Source organism: Oncorhynchus clarkii, chromosome 4 (genome assembly GCF_045791955.1).
Source record: "Oncorhynchus clarkii lewisi isolate Uvic-CL-2024 chromosome 4, UVic_Ocla_1.0, whole genome shotgun sequence".
Taxonomy (NCBI): domain Eukaryota; kingdom Metazoa; phylum Chordata; class Actinopteri; order Salmoniformes; family Salmonidae; genus Oncorhynchus; species Oncorhynchus clarkii.
The window spans coordinates 74,328,001-74,346,414 of NC_092150.1; the positions used below are offsets into that span (position 1 = coordinate 74,328,001).

Sequence of the window (18,414 nt, forward strand, 5' to 3'; positions counted from 1 at the left end):
CTTTTCTGTATCTGAACACGTCTTTATACATTAATTTCAGACACAGAATTGCTCAACCAACACATCAATGATCAAAGAGCTCAAGGAGTAGAGGTGAGTTTCCACTGTGCATCCTCAATTTGCTGTACAGTAGCAGATTTACATGAATGACTTTTCAACTACCCATCTTATGGTTTCAGCTTCTTGAGATTCTGAATGAAGGGAAAAGTATCTCAGAAGAGATGGTGGTCCAGCTGATTCTGGACAGACTCAAGTCACCAGAGGTCGAGCACTACGGTAATTCAACAAATTTTGCTAGCCTAATCGACATTGTTTCGTTGTTCCTTAATCCCTAACTACATTATACTCACTAGATTCAACACAGTGCTGCATGTTTTGTGTATGTTTGAAGTGTGTGCAGTTTCAGGAAAATGTCAGTATTGTGTTGTATGGCAGGTTATGTGCTGAGCTGCTTGCCCTCCATGTCAGAGGAGTACCTGAAGATACTGGAGCAGATTGAGTTCATCAAGAACCTGAGACTGGCACCCGATTTCATCATAAACATCAAGGTTATCTTCTTCTCCCTTGAGTTAGTTTACTGTGCCTTGTGCTGAATTAACAAGACACAGCCAAACTTTTACAGCTAGTTACGGCCATTACACTACACCATCGACCGTGAAATAACAGTAAAATCCTGAAACTGTCCTTGGCCTGAAGTATCCTCAGTGCGTTACTTTTCTTTCCACTTACACTTATTCTATTGAGCTGTTCCATCCCCAGTGTGCGGACAGGGACCTGATCCACCGCCTAGCGGGCCAGAGGCAGCACCCCCTGACAGGCAGGGTGTTCCTCAGGGAGCAGTGGGACCCTGTGAAGAAAGAGACCACCAAGAAAAGGAATGAGACAGATGAGGATGAGGGGGAAGAGGAGGAAGGGGAGCTGGAGGAGGCAGAGGAGGTGCAGCCAACATGAACAGATTGATACTACCCTTATTGGAGATGTTGTTATACTCTAATCTATGTGATTTGTTTGTTTGTTTGTTTATTTAGTCGGTTGCTTATTTGTTGATCAGGTGGAGGAGCGCGAGCTGCAGAAGGACATGATTACCCAGCTGGTGCGAGCGCAGGAAAACTTCCCAGAGAATGCCTACCGCAGGGTTCTCCTGTACAAGGACACCATTCTCAGACCTCTAGAGGTGAGCGTACTGAGGCCTGAAGAGGACACACCTAAAATGGCTGCCAATTTCTGACAACAACTCCATTCACTTTGTTGACTCATCATCAAGTGTTCTATCTTGATCAGTGATAGAGATGTAGTGTATTACTAGATGGACATAGTTCTCTGTTCTGATTAACTGCCATGGCTACCGACATGCTGTTTGACATGCTGTTTGTTTCCAGGACTACATGGCAGACCATGCTTCCCTGCACCTGTTTGAGCTGGATGGGAATAAAAACCCTGAGGAACTGTTCATGGTGGGATCAGAGGGGGTTCTTGGAAAGAGGAGTTCAATTTCTGAGGGAATAAGCAACGCAACCCTTAGTCCTCTGTCAATACATTAGTCACATTGAAAACCCTTGAGTTGGCTGCAGTTTCATTATCCATTCTACAACTAACCACAGTGACTGTCCCTGTAGGTAAAGGCTGACTTCTGTGTTTTAATTGCTGGTTGACGAGCTGGTTGTTTATGGTTTTGTCCCTGGTGTAGTCAGTGCTCTTCCGTCTGGAGTCCATGGCAGTGAGGAGGGTTGCTGTCCCCCTTCGGCTGCTCCAGATCGACGAGGAAGAGCTGCCTGATGAGATTGACACGGTCAGCCTATGCCTTATGCTACTGTTTGTGTGGAAAACCCTAAACTCAGATCTATTATTGTAAGATTAGTCAATGGTCCTTGAGCAGCAAGCAATGTAGCTAGCTAGCACAATGTTAACAGGTTATGGTAGCCCAATGCTATGGGATAGTAACTGCCATTGGCTGTCTGTGCTGATGTCTTCTCTCAGGAGGAGCTGTTGCGGACCATGTCCTCCTCTAAGACAGTGGCCCCTGGGTTCAGGTGGAGGAGGAGTCGTTGGTGTAGAGCCTGCCCTGTGGCCCTAAAGGAAGGCAAGATCATCAAGGGAAAGCCCGAGTTCTCTGTGGGGTGAGTGAGTGAGTGAGTAGGTGAGTGAGAGTGTGTGTGCGTGTCTCTGTTGCTTGTGTCTACACATTCCAGCCATTAACTCTCCTTCCCCGCTCCCCTTCAGGTTCATGGACAAAATCTACATCCTGTCTTCCCAGGAGGCCTTGGGGAGGTTTATGCTGAACCCGCGGCGGTACCTCCTGCCACCCATGCCGCGGCCGCCCTGCAAGGTGTCTGTGATCGGGCCTCCATGTGCAGGCAAGAGCACGCTGTGCGCCCTACTGGCCCAGCACTACGGAGCAGAGCTGGTGGACATGGAGGTCTTGATGAAGCCAGTCATCACCAAGGTCAAACAGGACATGCTGGAGAAGGTCAAGAGAGACTCCACCCTCATGGCTATCGAGAGGGTCAAGGTCAAGATGGAACTGGACGCCACCCACGGGTCCAGTGAGTGATGGGATGATTATGGTGGTGATGATGACGATTGCATGGTGAAAAAGTGTATCAATCCTTTGCTCGGTTTCTTGTGTTGTCATCTGCAAAGCATTTATAGAATGAGCATTTAGTCAAATGTAATCAAATGTGGATTTCCTGCAGTAAACATGAGATCCAACATCAGTGAGGAGGAGTCTGATGACAATGATTCAGGTGAGTAAATCAGACTCTAACCAACAAACAGGTATGTGCTGCCTAATAGACATACACATTTAGTCTAACTGGTGATTCTGATGTCATCCCACAGCGACATCCACGACCCACTCCTCGAGTGAACAGACTGAGGAAGGTGAGCAACACAACCATACAGTCCCACTACTTGTCAGTTACTCTGTTTGAGTGTCTGCTGAGGTGTTGTTGTTGTTGCTGCTGCTGCTGGGATACAGTGATGATGGAGGTGACAGAGGAGCACCCAGATGTACAGGCCATCGTGGAGGAGGCTTTAAAGGAGGCGGAGCAGGTTGTAACCCCGCCCTCTCTGGACCTGTATGCAGAGGTGCTGGAGAATCACATCAGAGAGGTTTGTCTGAAGTCAAGTCAAGTAAATTACCTTGAAGATTAAATAGTTGAACGTGTGCACAGTATCCTTCCAAATTGAAAAAGCTATGCCTTGTGGAATGGCATTGATGTTCTCTATCAAATGAGTATTCCAGATTGAGATGGCCGATGCAGACTCAGAGATCAAGAGAGGGTGGGTGCTGGACAACTTTCCCAGGAACAGGTCCCAGTTGGCCACCATTCAGGATCTCCACGATGGGATCATGCCCGATATCCTGTTCTGCCTGAAAGACAACGATGGGGAAGGTGGGAGAAACTACAACTCACAACTACAAATACTACCATAGTAATGCCTTTGTATTATTCATCTGAAGACTACCATATTTGTAGTTCTATACAAATGTAGAATATTTCTGTTGCAGGTAGGGTAGTATTGAAGAGGATGTATGAACAGAACAGGGAGGAGGTTGACAAGGTAATCAAGAGGCTTGAAGAACAGCAGAAACAGAAGGCCCAGGAGGCTCAAGATTCCTTGTGAGTAGAGCTAAAATGGAGGGGGAATGATGTGTTGGTCCTCTGCATTGTTGGAGCCAACATGGATGGTTGGGTTAACCAGTTTCAACTTGCTGTATGTGTGTTTGTGGCCTTCTGTAGAAACCGTATGCAGCAGGACCCAGAGGAGGATCCTAAGCCAACAGATCCTCAGGCCAAACTGGAGGCAGTGCAAGAGGAGGTGGAGGGTACTGTTCCATTTTAACTAAATGTTGTCATTCTTGATCTCGATCCTCAAAAACATGACTTACTGGTATGCTTCTCACATCATGCTGCCTTCTACGATCACAGCTTTTGTATACTCATATCTATCTTCAATGTATCCTCTTAATTTGCTTTGCAGAAGGCTCTGCAAAATCTGATGCAGACGATGCTGACAAAAGCCCACCTACCATCAGCATAAAAGGTGGAGGTAAGACTGAGCAATGACCATCTGAGCAATGTGAAAACATTTAGTTTTGTTTTGTGATATGATGATGATGATTATTATTATATCTCTGATGTAAAGTGCCACCTGCATCCATCCATCCATCTCTCTCTCTCTCTCTCTCTCTCTCTCTCTCTCTCTCTCTCTCTCTCTCTCTTTCTTCAGATGTGACTCTACCTGCAGTGTGGAAGAGAGGCTATCCAGACGGTCCAGAGATGAACCCATTCAAGCTGCAGCTGAAGCAGTTTGTGATGGACTGGGAGAGCATGGAGTCCTCTATCACAGGCAGCTACAATGTACTGGAGACCTCTGGCAAGAGCCCTGAGGACCTGGTCCAGGAGATGGTCTTCCACATGGAGAGTGAGTTTTCGGCTTAGGGTGTTTGTGTAGGTGGAGGGGGTGGGGGGCTCAGGGTGTGTACATGTGGATTTTTGTGCTGGTAAAAGAGAGTATGTCAGGGTACTGAGAGTATGGCAGGGTACTGAGAGTATGTCAGGGTACTGAGAGTATGGCAGGGTACTGAGAGTATGGCAGGGTACTGAGAGTATGTCAGGGTACTGAGAGTATGGCAGGGTACTGAGAGTATGTCAGGGTACTGAGAGTATGGCATGGTACTGCGAGTATGGCAGGGTACTGAGAGTATGGCAGGGTACTGAGAGTATGGCAGGGTACTGAGAGTATGGCAGAATACTGAGAGTATGGCAGGGTACTGAGAGTATGACAGGGTACTGAGAGTATGGCAGGGTACTGAGAGTATGGCAGGATACTGAGAGTATGGCAGGGTACTGAGAGTATGGCAGGGTACTGAGAGGATGGCAGGATACTGAGAGGATGGCAGGGTACTGAGAGTATGGCAGGGTACTGAGAGTATGGCAGGATACTGAGAGTATGGCAGGGTACTGAGAGTATGGCAGGGTACTGAGAGTATGGCAGGGTACTGAGAGTATGGCAGGGTACTGAGAGTATGGCAGGGTACTGAGAGGATGGCAGTGTTTGAGGTTGAGTGACTATACTGGCTTGGTCAAATAGTGTGGCAGAGGACAGAGTTATAAGGCACCTTCAGAATGTATTCATAGTCCTTGACTTATTCCACATTGTTGTGTTAGAGTCTGAATGCAAAATTAATAAAAAATATATATATTCTCACCTATACGTCACATAGTTATCAGAATCACACAATAGCCCATAATGACAAAGTGAAAACATGTTTTTAGAAATGTTTGCAAATGTATTGAAAATTAAATATCTAATTTACGTAAGTATTCAAACTGCTGAGTCAATACTTTGTAGAAGCACCTTTGGCAGCGATTACAGCTGTGAGTCTTTCTGGGTAAGTCTCTAATAGCTTTCCGCACCAGGATTGTGCAACATGTGCACATTATGCTATTCAAGATTCTTCAAGCTCAGTCAAATGTGTTGTTGATCATTGCTAGACAACCATTTTTAGGTATTGCCATAGATTTTCAAGTAGATTTAAGTCAAAACTGTAACTCATCCACTCAGGAACATTCACTGTCTTCTTGGTAAGCAACACCAGTGTAGATTTGGCCTTGTGTTTTAAGTTATTGTCTTGCTGAAAGGTGAATTAATCTCCCAGTGTCTGGTGGAAAGCAGACTAAACCAGGTTTCCTCAAGGATTTTTCCTGTGCTTAGCTCCATTCTGTTTATTTTTTTATCCTTAATTAACGATTACAAGCATACCCATAACATGATGCATTCACCACTATGCTTGAAAATATGGAGAGTAGTACTCAGTAATGTGTTGTATTGGATTTGCCCCGAATATAACATTTTGTATTCAACACAAAAAGTTCATTTCTTTGCCACATGTTTTGCAGTTTTACTTTAGTTCCTTGTTGCAAACAGGATGAATGTTTTGGAATATTTGTATTCTGTACAGCCTTCATGTCACGGTCGTCCTCCTCTTCATCTGAAGAGGAGAGGCGAGATGGATCGGAGGACCAAAATGCGGCGTGGTATGTGCTCATCATGAATTTTAATAAAGAAAACACTGAACACTGCAACACTATACAAAAACAATAAACAAAATAACAACCGTGACGCTAATGCGAACTGTGCTGAAACAAGCCATCAACATAGACAATCACCCACAAACAAACAGTGCAACCCAGGCTACCTAAGTATGATTCTCAATCAGAGACAACTAATGACACCTGCCTCTGATTGAGAACCATACTAGGCCGAAACATAGAAATCCCCAAATCATAGAAAATCAAACATAGACTGCCCACACCAACTCACGCCCTGACCATACTAAATAATGAATACAAAACAAAGGAAATAAAGGTCAGAACGTGACACTTCCTTCTTTTCACTCTGTCAATTAGGTTAGTATTGTGGAACCTGTATCTTTGTAGTGACTGGTTGTATTGATACACCATCCAAAGTGTAATTAATAACCACCATGCTCAAAGGAATATTCAAATGTCTGCTTTTTTATTTTTACCCATCTTCCAATAGGTGCCCTTCTTTGTAAAACATTGGAAAACCTCCCTGGTCCTTGTGGTTGAATCTGTGTTTGAAATCCACTGCTCGACTGAGTGACCATATAGATAATTGTATGTGTGGGGTACAAAGATGAGGTAGTCATCTCTGTTAAACACTATTATTGCACACAGAGTAAATCCATGCAACTTATTATGTGACTTGTTAAGCAAATGCTTACTCTTGAACTTGTTAGTTTTGCCATAACAAAGGGGTTGAATACTTATTGACTCAAGAAATTTCAGCGTTTCATTTTTTATTAATTTGTAAACATTTCGAAAAACATTATTCCACTTTGACATTATAGGTTGTTGTGTGTTAGCTAGTGACACAAATTATAGGCTGTAACACAACAAAATGAGGAAAAAGTCAAGGGCAGGGAATACTTTCTGAAGGCACTTTAGGTACCTAATAACCTTGATGTGTGTTTTCCCAAGAGCCCTTTAAGTACGTGGGCTGGGAGCTGTCAGGAGTAGACCTGGATGAGGAGGAGGAGGACGCTCAGGCCTTGGCTGAGCTGGAGAAACCTGAGGAGGCAGAGGGAGAGGAGGAACAGGAGACAGACGTACGTCCTACATGGAGAAACCCACTAATTACGTATAGTAGTTGGCAATTTAGACCTTACACATTTCTTGTACACATTCTCCAATTAAATGCACTGTAGCTGAATATAAAATTGCTTCAGACTTCACGGTATAGGTATTCTAACCAAAAACATCCTGTCCATGTCTGTTTACCATCATCCCATACTGCTGTTTTTCTGTGACATTTTTACGACATTCTCTCTCCTCTCTCCCTGCTGTATCCAGGAGGAGGCAGCGTCTAAGAGGGTGATGGGGGACACCCAACACTTCTGTCCCGTGTCCCTGAAGGAGAATGGGGCACTGATCCCCTGTCTGGATGAATATGCTGCCAAGTACAGAGAGAAAGCCTACTACTTCTCTAGTACTGAGGCCAGGGAACGCTTCTTACTGAGCCCCGAGACATACGTCTCACACACACAGCTATTGCAGGTAGGAGAGGAGGGAGGGAGGGAGGGAGGGAGGGAGGGAGGGAGGGAGGGAGGGAGGGAGGGAGTGGAAGAGTGACAGAGAGAAACAGTGAGGAAGTAAGAGCTACTGGATAACTTGTTGAACAATTGAATCTATGAATGTCTGAAATGACCAAATAGCTAAGACAAGTGAATCCATGATAAAATAATGATTCCACTTGACCCCCATATTCTATCCCTCTTCCTCTCCACCTCCCCTTCATCCCCATCCCAGGCCCCAGCTCTGAGAGTCTTCCTGCTGGGTACGAGGGGCTCTGATAAGACCACCCACGGGAAATGGCTGGCGGAGAAACTGGGGGTTTTTCACATCCAGTTCAGGGAGTGCCTGCAGGAGCTGATCCTGGGGAAGACCCAGGCCCGCGTGCCCTACTCTGATGAGGTGGAACCCCCTGAGGAGCCCCTTGAGGACCTGGAAGCCCTTCTGCTGCAGGCACAGGGAGGGGCAGCAGTGCCCTCTATGGACGAGGAGGAAAAACACAGTGGGAAGGACAGCCCAGAGGAAGCCCCAGCAGCAGAGGTAAAGGATATGATACTGTCACATATCACAGTTGTTATGGTGCAGTATTTCAGCTTGTTCCCCAGGGATTGAATGGTGGGCTATCTGTGTTGCTGTGTATGTTGCTAGCAGGGGGTGGGGCTGAGTGACGAGGAGGAGGCAATTAAGTCCTATCTGTTTGATGGAGAGCCTCTGCCTCAGGAGATCATGGAGATGATGCTGCCACAGTTCTGGGACCAGGAGCCATACAAGTACCAAGACATTTCACTAACACACACATAGACTCATCTTGACACACAAGGCACTCTCGCCCACTGACTTCCCATCTTGACTGATTTGCTGCACCCCAATCCCTACCCCAGATCGAAAGGGTTCATCCTGGAGGGTTTCCCCCAGAACCCTGAGGACGTGTCCTTCATGGTGGAGCGCCGGCTGTTCCCGGACGCAGCCGTGGTCATGACGGTGGACGTGAGAGACGTCGTGCGGCGCCTGCTGCCCCCTCGCCTAGCCAGCTGGAGAGAACGCTGTGACCGCAGGAGAGAACAGCTGAGACAAGTCAGGGATCTACGCCACAAACTACGGGTGAGAGGAGAGCAGGACAGATGAGTAGGGCTTCAGGACAGGGAGCCAAGTGGGAGAGAAGGTGGAGACAGTAGAGAGGCTCAATGCTCAAGGCAGGTGTTAGAGGTCATGTTAACACACTCTCACTCCCTCTCTCTCTATCTTCCCCCCTCCCCTCTCTCTCTCTCTCTCTCTCTCTGGTCTCTCTCTCTCTCTGGTCTCTCTCTCTCTCTGGTCTCTCTCTCTCTCTGGTCTCTCTCTCTGGTCTCTCTCTCTCTCTCTGGTCTCTCTCTCTCTCTCTCTGGTCTCTCTCTATCTCTCTCTGTCTAATATATCTCCTCCTCTCCCACCCCTCTCAATCTTTCTCTTTCTGTTGATGCAGGAGGAGGCCATCACCCGGAGGAGGGCTGAGCTCATGGCAGAGCATGCCTCAAAGCAACCAGCTGCAAAGGTAGTCCTTCATTGTCACAAGCACAGATGCTGTGACTCTTTGAGGCTGATATGGGTCTGTGCTATATTAGTTTGGGAAGAGTTTATGATTAGACCCTGATAAGTAGGGACTCTGTCATCCACTGGTCCTTACAGTCTATCTCTGTGTGCCAGGTGAAGGATGAGGAGGATGAGGAGGAGTTTGATGAGGAAGAGGAGGGGATGGAGGAGATCGAAGCCATGCTGATTGAGGAGTTTACTCTGGACGAGGAGGATGATGGGGAGGATGAGGAGACAGAAGCGGCTGCTGAGGAGAGGCTGGAGATGGAGATCGGGGAACGCTTTGAAACAGACGACGCCAACTTCACTAGGATGATGGTACAGAGACACACATACTGTCCAGCTATGAACAGGCCTTAATATAGTTACAGGCATTATAATAATAATAATACATTTGTAACCCAAAGTGCCATTATAAATCTAATCACATTTTATTTGTCACATGCTTCGTAAACAACAGGTGAAATGCTTACTTATGGGCCCTTCCCAACAATGCAGAGAGAAAATGTGAAAAATAATAACACAAAAAACAAGATACACGGGGTATCAGTACAGAGTATAAAACTGTTTGTTTGTTGTTCAGGAACTCCTGGATGAAAACCAGATCCCTAAGCTGACCATCAACGGTGGCCGTAAGTCCAGGATCGTGCGTTACCAGCTGCTTCAGAAGGTTCAGCCTCTGGTGACCAACCGGGAGGCCCACTTCCACAAGTGCCAGCCCATCAGCTATACCCTGGCCCGCAAGCTGCTCTGCTACTCCTTCAAGTATAACAGCTTCTTCGGCTGCTGGGACCCCGTCAAGGTCAGTATAAACCGGGACCCACACTCTCTCTATTCAAATCCCAATCTGTTTAATTCAGTGGATGTGGATTTCTTCATAGTATGATAAATGTTTTTATCTTCTACTAACTTTCTGTTTATCCCTGTATGTTGTAATGTGACTGATAGCAGATCCCATGTGTTCCTCTTTTAGTACACAGAGGGAGACCTGATACAGCCAGTGCAGGGTCCCCTGAACACATCCTACCCCGTGCTCTTCCATCAGTTCATCTACTTCTTCGCCTCCAAGGAGACGAGGAACACCTTCATCCTCAACCCCATCAAGTACCTGAAGCAGCCCAAACCCAACCCCTCCCTTCCCATCAAACTGGTCATTATCGGACCCCCCAAGTCAGGCAAAACCACAGGTCAGAGTTCACAACACATAGAGGCATATTAAACAAGTTCTCATCCAGTCGTGGAAAAAGTACTTGAGTAAAAGTTAAGATGATTTGATTTGAAATATACTTAAGTATCAAAAGTAAATGTAATTGCTAAAATAAACTTAAGTATCAAAAGTTACTTACTTATCAAAGTTACTTAAAAAATTCCTTATATTTAACAAACCAGACGGCATAATATTCTAGTTTTTTTAATTTACGGATAGCCAGGGGCATGCTCCAACACTCAGACATCATTTACAAATTAAGCATGTGTTTAGTGAGTCTGCCAGATCAGGGGCAGTAGGGATGACCAGGGATGTTCTCTTGATAAGTGTGTGAATTAGGCAATTTTCCTGTCCTGCTAAGCATTCAAAATGTAATGAGTACTTTTTGGTGTAAGGGAAAATGTATGGAGTAAAAAGTACATAATTTTCTTTGGGAATGAAGTGAAGTAAAAAATTGTAAAAAATATAAATAGTAAAGTACAGTACAGATACCCCAAAAAACGACTTAAGTACTACTTTTAAGTATTTTTACTTAAGTACTTTACACCACTGTTCTCATCACAAATTTAGCTCTGTGTTAAGTGAATGTAATTCACTTTTGTAAGGATTGTTTGCAATATGTTTATTTGATTCTTAAACTCTTTTCTCCTCTATGAATGCACTAAAACTCCCTTTATTGTAACTTGTCAAACAATGCATTAGGATTTGATTCTCTCTAACACAAACTTAGATTTAAGACCATCTCAGGCCAGTTCTGCCAATCCAGCTGTACATTAGCTCACCCAAACAGAGAACACACCCATATCTATATGTGTTGTGCAGTGGCGAGGATGTTTGCCCATGAGTACAGCCTGACTCGTCTGTCCATTGGGGACGTGATGCGGACTGTGCTGGCCAGCCAGGGTAGGACAGAGCTGGCCACCCAGATGATGAAACACCTCTCCCAGGGCCACACCTTGCCAGATGAATTGGCCATCCAGTGTCTGGAGGTAGCCCTCATGAGCCTGGTCTGCAGCACCAGAGGGTAAGGCAGCTAACCTTGGCTGAAAAATATAGGCAGTGTTCAATTTCCCTCTTTCTCATGTCTGGCTTCATTCTGAATGATGTCATAAAACATTAAAAGTCAGTAATTCCCAGTGAGACAGTAATTTGGTGATCCATGCAGACCAATCAAAAGCTGGAAAAGGGTTGTATTGAACAGACCAATGAACAGACCAAAAGCAACATTTCATTGTATGCCAACCAGAAGGTTGACTAGGCTATTCATTCTATTTCCATGACATATTCTATTGACTGTATTTCCTTCCCTATCTCAGGTACGTGTTGGATGGCTTCCCTATGACGCGTAAGCAGGCTGATTTGATGGAGGCTCGGAGCATTATCCCAGTGCTTGTGGTGGAGCTGCAGCTGGACACCGTGGAGGTGCTAAAGAGAGGCCTCAGTGACAAGATGAAACCCATCAGGTCAGATGGGTGGCACTAGATGGCCCTACCAGAGAGGACAAAACTATTGTGTACTGTACATCCAGCTATATGCATCAATCTCAAATGAATAGGAAAGTTCAGCACGTCCTGAAATTAATCAACTTTGACAGTGTCTATGCTTCCCATTAATTTAAGATTTAGGGCATGTAGCTGCATCTACACAACAGATTACCTGGGACATGGATTCATCTTGTTATCATTTTGGTTTAAACTGTCACTTAATTATCCCCCCTCCCCTGGCAGTCCCCACCTGATGCATGACAGCCCCCAGATCCTGAACATCCGTAACTCTAATTTCAAGCATGAGGTGGAGGCAGTGAGGCAGCACTACCAGCAGCATTACCAGAATTGGGTCTCTGTGGATGGACACAACTCCAAGTGGTGGGTCTGGAACAGAATCCTGGATGAGGCCCGCATGAGCATGAGACACATCCACACCTACCTGGAGAAAATACGCACCGGTAATATATGCAGTCTAGAGAGACTATAGAAAAAGCCTATTCACTTTGGTAATTATTTGTATATATTCTACACTGAACAGAAATATAAACGCAACATGTAAAGTGTTGGTCCCATGTTTCATGAGCTGAAATAAAATATCCCAGAAATGTTCCATAAATTATGCACAAAAAGCTTATTTCTTTCAAATTTTGTGCACATATTTGTTTACATCCCTGTTAGTGAGCATTTTGCCTTAGCCAAGGTAAAAATCTACCTGACAGATGTGGCATTTCAAGAAGCTGATTAAACAACATGATCATTACACAGGTGCACCTTGTGCTGGGGGCAATAAATGGCCACTCTAAAATGTGCAGTTTTGTCACACAACACAATTCCACAGAGTTTTGAGGGAGCATGAAATTGGCATGCTGACTGCAGGAATGTCCACCAGAGCTGTTGCCAGAGAATTGAAAGTTAATTTATCTACCATGAGCCGCCTTCAAACTTGTTTTAGACAATTTGGCAGTATGTCCAACCGGCCACACAACCACAGACTATGTGTTGAGCATTGTGTGGGTGAGCTGTTTGCTGATGTCAACGTTGTAAACAGAGTGGCCCATGGTGCCGGTAGGGTTATGGCATGGGCAGGCATAAGCTAAGGACAACAAACACAATTGCATTTTTATTTTTTTGAATTTTACCCCCTTTTTCTCCCCAATTTCGTGGTATCCAATTGTTAGTAGCTACTATCTTGTCTCATCGCTACTACTCCCGTGCGGGCTCGGGAGAGACGAAGGTTGAAAGTCATGCGTCCTCCGATACACAACCCAACCAAGCCGCACTGCTTATTAACACAGCGCGCATCCAACCCGGAAGCCAGCCGTACCAATGTGTCGGAGGAAACACCGTGCACCTGGCAACCTTGGTTAGCGTGCTCTGCGCCGGGCCCGCCACAGGAGTCGCTGGTGCGCAATGAGACAAGGATATCCCTACCGGCCAGGCCCTCCCTAACCCAGACGACGCTAGGCCAATTGTGCGTTGCCCCACGGACCTCCCGGTCGCGGCCGGTTACGACAGAGCCTGGGCGCGAACCCAGAGTCTCTGGTGGCACAGCTGGTGCTGCAGTACAGCGCCAGCTGTGCCACCACTGTGCGACCTGGGAGGCCCTCACAATTGCATTTTATCAATGTCACTTTGAATGCACATAATTACTGTAATGAGATCCTGAGGCCCATTGTGAGGCCCTTGTCCTTTAAGGTATCTGTGACCAGCAGATGCATTTCTGTATGTGAAATCCATAGATTAGGGCCTAATAAATACATTTATTTCCTCATATGGACTGTAACTCAGTAAAATCTTTGATATTGTTAATTTTTTTGTTCAGAAAATATTAAAGTCTTATGAGATTGCTGCTTCTCCTATGTCTTTGACCCTGGCCCCTACAGGCCATGCAGCTAGCATCGACAGGCTGTGCATCACACCAAAGGAGCTAAAGTCTCGACTGGGTGAGTTTAGCTATTACTGCCCTGTCAGCCTCGCCCTCCATCGACACCTGGTGGACTGTTCTCTCACTACATCTCTGGAGCTGGCCGCTGAGTTCAGGGGACACTATTACAAGATGTGCTCTCGGGAGTACCTGGAGGTGGGTCTCATACCTGGTGACAGTTATCAATGATTTGGTGACTTACCTGCATGTAATGTGTGTAAAGTGTTCTTTGAGATCTGTGGTTAAAAGGTATAATGTATATGATTACATCACAGGAACTATTAACAGAGGTAAAATTATATTGATTTCTCTCTTTGCCTTGTACCCCTATCTACAAAAGCTCTTCCTTAAGACTCCAGAACAGTTTGTGATCCCGGGCTGCCCACACGCTCTCCCCCCTTCCCACATGTTGCCCAAGAAGCTGACGGCCGGCCAGGTGAAGGCCAGGTTCCCCAAGCAGGTGGAGATGAAGGGCTACTGCCCCGTCACCTACCTGGATGGGAGGCAGAGGTAGCCAACACACTGGCTTTACTCCTATCTATTCATTATAGTACCAGTCTTCTTCAATGCTGGCACAGGAGGGCATGGGTTCTCTGTAGGTCTCTCTCTCAGATAGCCTTCCACAAGCTTCCCACAATAAGTTGGGTGAATTTTGGCCCATTCCTCCTGACAGAGTTGGTGTAACTGAGTCAGGTTTGTAGGCCTCCTTGGTAACACACACCTTTTCAGTTCTGCCCACACATTTTCTATGGGATTGAGGTCAGGGCTTTGTGATGGCCACTCCAATACCTTGACTTTGTTGTCCTTAAGCCATTTTGCCACACCTTTGAAAGTATGCTTGGGGTCATTGTCCATTTGGAAGACCTATTTGCGACCAAGCTTTAACTTCCTGACTGATGTCTTGAGATGTTGCTTCAATATATCCACATAATTTTCCTACCTCATGATGCCATCTATTTTGTGAGGTGCACCAGACCCTCCTGCAGCAAAGCATCCCCACAACTTGATTCTGCCACCCCTATGCTTCACGGTTGGGATGGTGTTCTTCGGCTTGCAAGCCTCCCCCTTTTCCTCCAAACATAACGATGGTCATTATGGCCAAACAGTTCTATTTTTATTTCGTCAGACCAGAGGACATTTCTACAAAAAGTACGATCTTTGTCCCCATGTGCAGTTGCAAACCGTAGTCTGGCTTTTTTGTGGAGGTTTTGGAGCAGTGGCTTCTTCCTTGCTGAGCGGACTTTCAGGTTATGTCGATATAGAACTCTTTTTACTGTGGATATAGATACTTTTGTACCTATTTCCTCCAGCATCTTCACAAGGTCCTTTGCTGCTGTTCTGGGATTGATTTGCACTTTTCGCACCAAAGTACGTTAATCTCTAGGAGACAGAACGGAATTTCCCATGATGTCAAAGAAAGAGGCACTCTGTTTGAAGGTAGGCCTTGAAATACATCCACAGGTAGACCTCCAATTGACTCAAATGATGTCAATTACCCTATCAGAAGCTTCTAAAGCCATGACATCATTTTCTGGAATTTTCCAAGCAGTTTAAAGGCACAGTCAACTTAGTGTATGTCAACATTAGAAGCCTCCTCCCTAAGTTTGTTTTATTCACTGCTTTAGCACACTCCGCCAACCCAGATGTCCTAGCCGTGTCTGAATCCTGGCTTAGGAAGGCCACCTACAATCCTGAAATGTCCATCCCTAATGTAATGAGTGTGTGTAGGTGGCAGGGAAGTCAGGCGCAGGAAAACGAACTTGGTATAAACGGAGTTGTGTAATAAGCGCTCATAAACGCCAAAAACCAAAATATACAAAAAATAATAAAAGTGGGTACAAAACCCGTCGCACACCGACACATGACTAGCACAACACATACAATAAAAAATCTCCGACAAGGACATGAGGGGAAACAGAGTGTTAAATACACAACATGTAATTAATGGGATTGGAACCGGGTGTGAAGGAAGACAAGACAAAACCATTGGAAAATAAAAAATGTATCAATGACGGCTAGAAGGTCAGTGACGTCAACTGCCGAACACCGCCCGAACAAGGAGAGGGACCGACTTTGCCCCATTCAAAAAATGTAGAACTAAGAACAGATAGAGCCCTTTGTTCACCCCAGACTTGACTGGCCTTGACCAGCACAAAAACATCCTGTGGTGTACTGCATTAGCATCGAATAGCCCCCGCGATATGCAACTCTTCAGGGAAGTGAGGAACCAATATACTCAGTCAGTTTTCAAACAGAAATTTGCTTCCTGTAGCACTAATTCCAAAAAGTTTTGGGACAATTTAAAGTCCATGAAGAATAAGAGCACCTCCTCCCACCTGCCCACTGCACTGAGGATAGGAAACACTGTCACAATAAGCATTTTTCCACAGCTGGCCATGCTTTCCACCTGGCTACCCCTACCCCGGGCCAACACCTCAGCACCCCTTGCAGCAACTTGCCCAAACACCCCCCGCTTCTCCTTCACCCAAATCCAAACAGCTGATGTTCTGAAAGAGTTGCAAAATCTGGATCCCTACAAATCAGCTGGGCTAGACAATCTGGACCCTCTCTTTCTAAAATTATCCGCATAAATTGTTGCAACCCCTATTACTAGCCTATTCAACCTCTCTTTCGTATCGTCTGAGAACCCCAAAGATTGGAAAGCTGCCGCGGTCATCCCCCTCTTCAAAGGGGGAGACAGACCCAAACTGTTATAGACCTATATCCATCCTGCCCTGTCTTTTTTTTGGTTCACCAACTACTTCTCAGATAGAGTTCAGTGTGTCAAATCGGAGGGCCTGTTGTCCGGACCTCTGACAGTCTCTATGGGGTGCCACAGGGCTCAATTCTCGGGCCAACTCTTTTCTCTGTAAATATCAATGATGTTGCTCTTGCTGCTGGTGATTCTCTTCTCTGCACCTGGGTCCAACCTTACAACGTCACAGATTGATGCTCTCATCCTACCTCCAAGACAGGCTGCTTGCTGAAGGCTCTCAGTTGATTCCGTTTCATATTTAGTGCCTTTGAGATGTATTGCTTTTAGTTTGAAACTCTCCTCAGGTATGAGGCCCTGGTTCGTGGAAGCGTGGAGTACTCTGTGGAATATCGGGAACAAATCTACATTTTCGAGAACGAACAGAAACAGGACAGGTTTCTGAGGTCAGTAATAGACTGATGCAATGAACCTGGTGTGATCTCAAATTATCAAATTGAATATTGTTAGGTAACCCAAACCAGTTCTCTTCCAACTTCTTGCTCCTCCTCTCAGGTTACCTGAGACCTATTGGAACCAGAAGCTGCCCGACAAGCTGCCTCCTATGAGTGAGCCTGTGCAGCTCACCTCCCTGCCCATGCTAGGCTACATGGAACAGGTGAGACTGAGGCTCACACACACCGGGAGGCACTCTGGATGTAATTACTGGAGGGACTTAATCTGAATAAAAATAGCTGAAGTGTGTTTACACTACAGGTGCATGTGACATACTGTATGTTGACCAGAGGTTTTGTGTTCCATATCAGGGCGTGGCAAGATCTATCATTAAAGCTCTGACTGCCGTCGGTTGTCTCAAACCAAAGTTCCCCTACCTCAGTCCGAAGAGATCGGCACTCCATTATCTGGCATTTTATTTGAAAGGTATGCAAAAATCGTTGAGAGGAGCCTTAAGGCTCTTCACACACCCAAGTTTGTCATCACCATAATGTCACACGGTCCCTGGTCATGCTATATTTGCAGTGCATTGGTCTCGGATTATAATTTGACTCTGCATTATCTTGCTTGTCCATTCTTTCCTCCTGTGCTCCCTCCCTATTCCCTCTATCCCTCTCTCCGTTCCTCAGCCTTCAACCCCAGGAACTCGGACTACATCCGCCAGAAGTACAAGAAGAAGCTGGCGTCATTTGAGGAGAATTGTGAGCTTATCTCCTACCTGGGCTCCACTATGACCAAGAAGTACAGAGCTCCTCAGGAGCAGCCCATAGACTTTGAATTTAAGCTGCACAGGTTTTTGGCTTTTGGAGAGTCCACAGAGGCTGCTGCTGGGGTGCTATAGTACCTCATGACTTGTGAAATATTGTTCACTGAAATGATGAGCTCTAAGTATTTCACAGGGTGCATTGCACTGTTGAGATATCAAAGGATGACAGAATTGCAGTCCTTTTAAACTGCTATTAACATTTCTAAATGTTTATTATTTAACCAAATGCATTTTGTTAGTTCACCATTTGTAAGTTGAAAGTCAGTGGGGTTTTCTTCGTACATATTAAAAACCCAGTGCAGTCAGAAATGTGATTTTACTGTGATATATATTTCTACACTGTTGAAATAATATTGTGAAAATTATTATGTCCTTCAAGTGTACGAGCGGTTTGAAAAGACTGCCAGAAATTTCTGCCTGTTTGGTGGGATGGAGTTTGGGCCTGCCTGGTGACATCATGAGGCTGTAAATGTGTGAATTGGGGGCTTACAGTTGCTTCACAAATCACCTAGCAACCGCCATGTTGGAAGAACAAACTCAGTTTGTTGAAAGTCCTCCAATCGTTGACATGGCTGGCTGCGTTTTGCTACCACCGGAAACTTCAGGAAGACTTCCCATTATTTTTTTGAAGGACCTTGAAAATGGAGGCAGT

The 18,414-nt window shown here is 45.6% G+C and overlaps 1 protein-coding gene across 1 annotated transcript in view; it reads left to right on the top strand.

Annotated features, from left to right (window-relative positions):
- Positions 1-18,024, top strand: part of LOC139407832 (adenylate kinase 9) — an 18,728-nt gene extending 704 nt beyond the window's left edge. Inside the window, exons 4-38 of the mRNA XM_071151700.1 lie at positions 41-93; positions 180-276; positions 436-548; positions 760-936; positions 1,052-1,174; positions 1,380-1,454; positions 1,688-1,789; positions 1,978-2,117; positions 2,221-2,543; positions 2,694-2,744; positions 2,839-2,880; positions 2,978-3,111; positions 3,245-3,395; positions 3,512-3,623; positions 3,744-3,829; positions 3,985-4,053; positions 4,252-4,428; positions 7,011-7,138; positions 7,383-7,586; positions 7,839-8,141; positions 8,250-8,371; positions 8,483-8,702; positions 9,064-9,132; positions 9,285-9,488; positions 9,754-9,972; positions 10,144-10,357; positions 11,200-11,401; positions 11,694-11,840; positions 12,105-12,322; positions 13,748-13,944; positions 14,129-14,298; positions 16,849-16,947; positions 17,057-17,159; positions 17,308-17,422; positions 17,626-18,024. Of these exons, the coding sequence (XP_071007801.1) occupies positions 41-93; positions 180-276; positions 436-548; positions 760-936; positions 1,052-1,174; positions 1,380-1,454; positions 1,688-1,789; positions 1,978-2,117; positions 2,221-2,543; positions 2,694-2,744; positions 2,839-2,880; positions 2,978-3,111; positions 3,245-3,395; positions 3,512-3,623; positions 3,744-3,829; positions 3,985-4,053; positions 4,252-4,428; positions 7,011-7,138; positions 7,383-7,586; positions 7,839-8,141; positions 8,250-8,371; positions 8,483-8,702; positions 9,064-9,132; positions 9,285-9,488; positions 9,754-9,972; positions 10,144-10,357; positions 11,200-11,401; positions 11,694-11,840; positions 12,105-12,322; positions 13,748-13,944; positions 14,129-14,298; positions 16,849-16,947; positions 17,057-17,159; positions 17,308-17,422; positions 17,626-17,837 (5,171 nt within the window). The 3' untranslated portion in view covers positions 17,838-18,024. The remainder of the gene's footprint in view (positions 1-40; positions 94-179; positions 277-435; positions 549-759; positions 937-1,051; positions 1,175-1,379; positions 1,455-1,687; positions 1,790-1,977; positions 2,118-2,220; positions 2,544-2,693; positions 2,745-2,838; positions 2,881-2,977; positions 3,112-3,244; positions 3,396-3,511; positions 3,624-3,743; positions 3,830-3,984; positions 4,054-4,251; positions 4,429-7,010; positions 7,139-7,382; positions 7,587-7,838; positions 8,142-8,249; positions 8,372-8,482; positions 8,703-9,063; positions 9,133-9,284; positions 9,489-9,753; positions 9,973-10,143; positions 10,358-11,199; positions 11,402-11,693; positions 11,841-12,104; positions 12,323-13,747; positions 13,945-14,128; positions 14,299-16,848; positions 16,948-17,056; positions 17,160-17,307; positions 17,423-17,625) is intronic.
- The last annotated feature ends 390 nt before the right edge of the window (positions 18,025-18,414 follow it).